The sequence below is a fragment of the Oncorhynchus gorbuscha genome, linkage group LG01, assembly GCF_021184085.1.
Source record: "Oncorhynchus gorbuscha isolate QuinsamMale2020 ecotype Even-year linkage group LG01, OgorEven_v1.0, whole genome shotgun sequence".
NCBI classification, from domain to species: domain Eukaryota; kingdom Metazoa; phylum Chordata; class Actinopteri; order Salmoniformes; family Salmonidae; genus Oncorhynchus; species Oncorhynchus gorbuscha.
Window position 1 is genome coordinate 5,718,676 of NC_060173.1, and position 7,569 is coordinate 5,726,244.

General features: G+C 37.1%; 1 protein-coding gene across 1 annotated transcript in view; it reads left to right on the plus strand.

Annotated features, from left to right (window-relative positions):
• The first annotated feature begins 6,663 nt into the window (after window positions 1-6,663).
• Window positions 6,664-7,569, plus strand: part of LOC124031932 (transmembrane protein 178B-like) — a 3,820-nt gene continuing 2,914 nt past the window's right edge. Inside the window, exon 1 of the mRNA XM_046343755.1 lies at window positions 6,664-7,101. Coding sequence (XP_046199711.1) covers window positions 6,705-7,101 — 397 coding nt within the window. The 5' untranslated portion in view covers window positions 6,664-6,704. The remainder of the gene's footprint in view (window positions 7,102-7,569) is intronic.

Sequence of the window (7,569 nt, forward strand, 5' to 3'; positions counted from 1 at the left end):
CGATCAAACAAATCAAACCGTTGTACTGTAATGAAATGAAATGAAAATGTGATACTACCTGTGGAGCGAAGCGGAATGCGACCGGGTTGTTGAGTTCTATTCGGAAGACGTTGGCTAGCTGTTGGCTAGCTAGCAGTGTCTCCTACGTTAAGGACGACAAATAGATGGCTAGCTAACCTCAGTAAATTAAGATAATCACTCTAAGACTACACACTCTAAACTACACAATTATCTTGGATACGAAGACAGCAAAGACAGCTATGTGGCTAGCTAACACTACACTAATCAAGTCGTTCAGTTGAGTGTATATAGTTATAACAGACCTACTGTATATAGTTATAACAGACCTACTGTATATAGTTATAACAGATCTAACAGACCTACTGTATATAGTTATAACAGACCTACTGTATATAGTTATAACAGACCTACTGTATATAGTTATAACAGACCTACTGTATATAGTTATAACAGACCTACTGTATATAGTTATAACAGACCTACTGTATATAGTTATAACAGACCTACTGTATATAGTTATAACAGACCTACTGTACATAGTTATAACAGACCTAAAAGACCTACTGTATATAGTTATAACAGACCTACTGTATATAGTTATAACAGACCTACTGTATATAGTTATAACAGACCTACTGTATATAGTTATAACAGACCTACTGTATATAGTTATAACAGACCTACTGTACATAGTTATAACAGACCTAAAAGACCTACTGTATATAGTTATAACAGACCTACTGTATATAGTTATAACAGACCTACTGTATATAGTTATAACAGACCTACTGTATATAGTTATAACAGACCTAACAGACCTACTGTATATAGTTATAACAGACCTACTGTATATCATTATAACAGACCTACTGTATATAGTTATAACATACCAAACAGATCTACTGTACATAGTTATAACAGACCTACTGTATATAATTATAACAGACCTACTGTATATAGTTATAACAGACCTAACAGACCTACTGTATATAGTTATAACAGACCTACTGTATATAGTTAGAACAGACCTACTGTATATAGTTATAACAGACCTACTGTATATAGTTATAACAGACCTACTGTATATAGTTACAACAGACCTACTGTATAGAGTTATAACAGACCTACTGTATATAGTTATAACAGACCTAAAAGACCTACTGTATATAGTTATAACAGACCTACTGTATATAGTTATAACAGACCTACTGTATATAGTTATAACAGACCTACTGTATATAGTTATAACAGGCCTACTGTATATAGTTATAACAGACCTACTGTACATAGTTATAACAGACCTACTGTATATAGTTATAACAGACCTACTGTATATAGTTATAACAGACCTACTGTATATAGTTATAACAGACCTACTGTATATAGTTATAACATACCTACTGTACATAGTTATAACAGACCTACTGCATATAGTTATAACAGACCTACTGTATATAGTTATAACAGACCTACTGTATATAGTTATAACAGATCTAACAGACCTACTGTATATAGTTATAACAGACCTACTGCATATAGTTATAACAGACCTACTGTACATAGTTATAACAGACCTACTGTATATAGTTATAACAGACCTACTGTATATAGTTATAACAGATCTAACAGACCTACTGTATATAGTTATAACAGACCTACTGTATATAGTTATAACAGACCTACTGTATATAGTTATAACATACCTAAAAGACCTACTGTATATAGTTATAACAGACCTACTGTATATAGTTATAACAGACCTACTGTATATAGTTATAACAGACCTACTGTATATAGTTATAACAGACCTACTGTATATAGTTATAATAGACCTACTGTATATAGTTATAACATACCTACTGTATATAGTTATAACAGACCTACTGTATATAGTTATAACAGACCTACTGTATATAGTTATAACAGACCTAACAGACCTACTGTATATAGTTATAACAGACCTACTGTATATCATTATAACAGACCTACTGTATATAGTTATAACATACCAAACAGATATACTGTACATAGTTATAACAGACCTACTGTATATAATTATAACAGACCTACTGTATATAGTTATAACAGATCTAACAGACCTACTGTATATAGTTATAACAGACCTACTGTATATAGTTATAACAGACCTAGTATAGTTAGAACAGACCTGTATATAGTTAGAACAGACCTAACAGACCTACTGTATATAGTTATAACAGACCTACTGTATATAGTTATAACAGACCTATAGTTATAACAGACCTACTGTACATAGTTATAACAGACCTACTGTATATAGTTATAACAGACCTACTGTATATAGTTATAACAGACCTACTGTACATAGTTATAATAGAACTACTGTATATAGTTATAACAGACTGTATATAGTTATAACAGACCTACTGTATATAGTTATAACAGACCTACTGTATATAGTTATAACAGACCTACTGTATATAGTTAGAACAGACCTACTGTATATAGTTATAACAGACCTAACAGACCTACTGTATATAGTTATAACAGACCTACTGTATATAGTTATAACAGACCTATAGTTATAACAGACCTACTGTACATAGTTATAACAGACCTACTGTATATAGTTATAACAGACCTACTGTATATAGTTATAACAGACCTACTGTACATAGTTATAACAGACCTACTGTATATAGTTATAACAGACCTACTGTATATAGTTATAACAGACCTACTGTATATAGTTATAACATACCTACTGTATATAGTTATAACAGACCTACTGTATATAGTTATAACAGACCTACTGCATATAGTTATAACAGACCTAACAGACCTACTGTACATAGTTATAACAGACCTACTGTATATAGTTATAACAGACCTACTGTATATAGTTATAATAGACCTAACAGACTTACTGTATATAGTTATAACATACCTACTGTATATAGTTATAACCGACATACTATATATAGTTATAACAGACCTACTGTACATAGTTATAACAGACCTACTGTATATAGTTATAACAGACCTACTGTATATAGTTATAACAGACCTACTGTATATAGTTATAACAGACCTACTGTATATAGTTATAATAGACCTAACAGACTTACTGTATATAGTTATAACAGACCTACTGTATATAGTTATAACAGACATACTATATATAGTTATAACAGACCTACTGTACATAGTTATAACAGACCTACTGTATATAGTTATAACAGACCTACTGTATATAGTTATAACAGACCTACTGTATATAGTTATAACAGACCTACTGTATATAGTTATAACAGACCTACTGTATATAGTTATAACAGACCTACTGTATATAGTTATAACAGACCTACTGTATATAGTTATAACAGACCTACTGTACATAGTTATAACAGGCCTACTGCATATAGTTATAACAGACCTACTGTATATAGTTATAACAGACCTACTGTATATAGTTATAACAGACCTACTGTATATAGTTACAACAGACCTACTGTACATAGTTATAACATACCTGCTGTACATAGTTATAACAGACCTACTGCATATAGTTATAACAGACCTACTGTATATAGTTATAACAGACATACTGTATATAGTTATAACAGACCTACTGTATATAGTTATAACAGACCTACTGTATATAGTTATAACAGACCTACTGTATATAATTATAACAGACCTACTGTATATAGTTATAACAGACCTAACAGACCTACTGTACATATTATATATTATCCGTATTTGAGAGTTGTATTATATTGTTATATATCTCAACCAGATTAGAGGTTATTGTTGAAGAGGTTGGAGAGATATCTCAACCAGATTAGAGGTTACTGTTGGAGAGGTTGGAGAGATATCTCAACCAGATTAGAGGTTACTGTTGAAGAGGTTGGAGAGATATCTCAACCAGATTAGAGGTTACTGTTGAAGAGGTTGGAGAGATATCTCAACCAGATTAGAGGTTATTGTTGAAGAGGTTTGAGAGATATCTCAACCAGATTAGAGGTTATTGTTGAAGAGGTTGGAGAGATATCTCAACCAGATAAGAGGTTATTGATGAAGAGGTTGGAGAGATATCTCAACCAGATTAGAGGTTATTGTTGAAGAGGTTGGAGAGATATCTCAACCAGATTAGAGGTTATTTATTGATATCTGAAGAGGTTATTGTTGAAGAGGTTTGAGAGATATCTCAACCAGATTAGAGGTTATTGTTGAAGAGGTTGGAGAGATATCTCAACCAGATTAGAGGTTATTGTTGAAGAGGTTGGAGAGATTTCTCAACCAAAAGCAAAATTGGGAAAATATCATTTTCCCTTTTATTCAGGCTTCAATACTATATAATACATTGGAGGAAGAGACGCAGTGATACGCAGTGATACAGCGATTCACAGTGATATACAAGAGGTAGGAGGTAGGTCTCTTTGTTATGATATGATTATTATACTCTTGGGGGGGTTCCACAAGGGTTCTTCGGCTGTCGCCGTCGGAGAACCCTTTTGGTTCCTGGTAGAACTCTTTTTGGTTCCATGTAGAACCCTCTGTGTAAAGGGTTCTATAGTGGACAGCCGAAGAACCTTTTAAGGTTCTAGATAGAAAATTACAAGTATGGTTTTCCATGTTATTTTTATTTCACCTTTATTTAACTACACAAGTCAGTTTAGAGCAAATTCTTATTTTACAATGACGGCCACACACACACACACACGCACACACACACACACACACACACACACACACACACACACACACACACACACACACACACACACACACACACACACACACACACACACACACACACACACACACACACACACACACACACACACACACACACACACACACACACACACGCTCTCCTAAATGAGGAACTAAGATTGAACTATCACATTCAATTCCTTATTAGATAAAATGACAATGAGAAAAACAACTGCAAGCCACCCCAGCACAAACATGCCTAGGAATCAAGATGCATGGATTGAATTGTATAGTTTTGCGTACGTGATGGTACAGAAAGACATCATTATTCTCATGATTGGTGGTGACAGAGTGTTTTGATTGTTGCTGTGGACAGATGCCTCACATTGCTGGCCTCAGGCCTCTACGGGTTATACAGGTTATTTGTGGACTCCAAATTATAATCTCTATAAAAAAACAACAACTCAACTTTGTATAAATCTGCTGTAAAACAAGAGGCTAGTATCATCACTAACATATATCTTATTACTGTCAATGTGTGAAGATTGTTGTGTTCTCCTGACATGTTGGAGTGTGCTTCACCACAGGAAGTCTGTTGAATCTGAAGAAACATCGTCTCTCTCTTGCACAACTGCTCAGAGAGCGTCTTCACATTAACTGTCATTCTTAGTTCCCCCCCCCCCCAAAAAAGCACACTATTCCCTTTTAGAGTGCACTACTTAGACCAGGGCTCAGGAGGGCCCATAGGGCTCTGGTTAAAGTACTGCACTACATAGGGAATAGGGTGCCATTTTGGACGAATCGTCTGTCTCAGACCTGAAGTTATGGAAAAATACAGGATGAGGTCTGTTAGAAAAAGAAAATGTTTCAGAGTTCTATAATTTATTTAAGAATAGAAGGGACATCCAAGAAGTCACATGGGTACACACACACGTGCCCAATCTCTCTCTCTCTCTCTCTCTCTCTCTCTCTCTCTCTCTCTCTCTCTCTCTCACTCTCTCTCTCTCTCAAAGACACAAGGGTTGACCACACCAAAGTAGCATGTGATGTGTGTTGTTCAACAATGTGGGATTGGTTTCACAGCCTGCAGGTTGCCACAGCAGCCAACCTCACCGACCACAACACACACAGCTCATCTCCACCTGAGGCCCCACAAAGAAACGACCTGGCTACTGGAAACCGTGGAAAGCAGGTGGTGATGTACAGAATTGTTTGGGTTATCGGTCCTAACAGTATTCCGTTACAACTGTAAAGTGTATCTCTTTCTTTCTTTAATTTGAGTATATGTACGGACCGTGAAAATCCTATATTAGTGTGTTCGGCTGACGCATAATGATTAAATGTTAGCTCTGTCCCCATCTGCTGGCATTTACTAGTAGACTCACTGTGGTCACTAAAGATCCCATGGCATTTATCATAAGAGTAGGGGTGTTAACCCTGGTGTACTGGCTAAATTCCCAATAAGACCCTCATACCATCATGACCACCTAATCATCCTCCCCAGCTTCCAATTGGCTCTTTCACCCCCCCCTCCTCCTCCTCTCCGTTGTAACTATTCCCCAGGTCGTTGTTATAGATCACAATGTGTTCAATTTGCCTGGTAAAATAAGGGTTAAATACAAAACAATGTTTTAAAACTCAGTAATGAATCCCTCTTGAACAACATCATATTGGATAGATCAACAGCCAACGAGACTGGTACCAAAACACCAGCCTGCCTTGACGTTTTTTACAACAACAAAAATAGCTTAATGATTACTGGTATTTGGACCAATCAACGAGATCTGTTATCAATACTGGCCAAGGATGATTTCATATTAATGCTGCGGCAGAGAGCGACGAAATCCCCCAGCACGAACCGGTGATTGCTACCCGGGGAATAAATTATCCAGGCAGCAGGCGCGAGAGAGAGGACCCCCCCCCCTTCCCCCAACTGTCGAACAGAAGGAATCTCTTCTATACACTACCGCGTCCGGTGGAACATCATGTCTGCTATGAGGACGTTGACGGTCGCGGGATTGTTTCTGGCGTTTTGCGCGTTGGGACTCATAGCAGTCGCAATATGTACTGACAATTGGTACGAGACGGATGCGAGGAGGCACAGGGAACGTTGTAAGAATTATTCCAGCAAAAGGAACGACCCTGGATTCATCTATATCTCCAACCAGAACCTCCCACTCCGTATGCTACCGAAGGAGAATAACGTGGAGAGGAAGGGGTCGAGTGGAGGACTCCTCCTGCGGGCTAAGCGGCACTTCTTGCCCCCCGCCCCGGCCATGGAGTCCCTCTGCAGTCGGCAGTACAACTCCACCATCTCCGGGCTGTGGAGAAAATGTCATCGGGAGGGATTCGACCTGGAGACAGAGGATCTCATCTTTAAAGGTTTCATCATTTGATCACGTCACATGATAAACAATATGTTGTTTAGAGCCTATAATATAATTTCATAATGTCAGTGGCGCTATAGTCTTTGGTGACAAGCCCTATTTATGCGCATTGATGTGTGGTGAAATCTTCATCGGAATTTGGGCGCTATCCGAGGTGCTGAATGTTGATTTATCGGTTAGCGGTCCGCCCACATTCAGGCCTATATGCTGCAGCAACTAGGCTTTGCATCCATAATTTGATTCACAATGTGACACTACTGTTTGATTTATTTGTGCCACCTCAACGTTGTTAGGGAGTTCACGGGGGCGTACTGCACTAGACTAGGCCTACTCCTCTGTGTGATGCTTTCTGAGAGAAGCCTACAGGCAACAGAGCTGCAACGAAGACTCTAAGCCAACGAAGAAGAAAAAACAGTTATATAAACATTGACAATATGTGATGAATCTATGCTACTAGCCATTT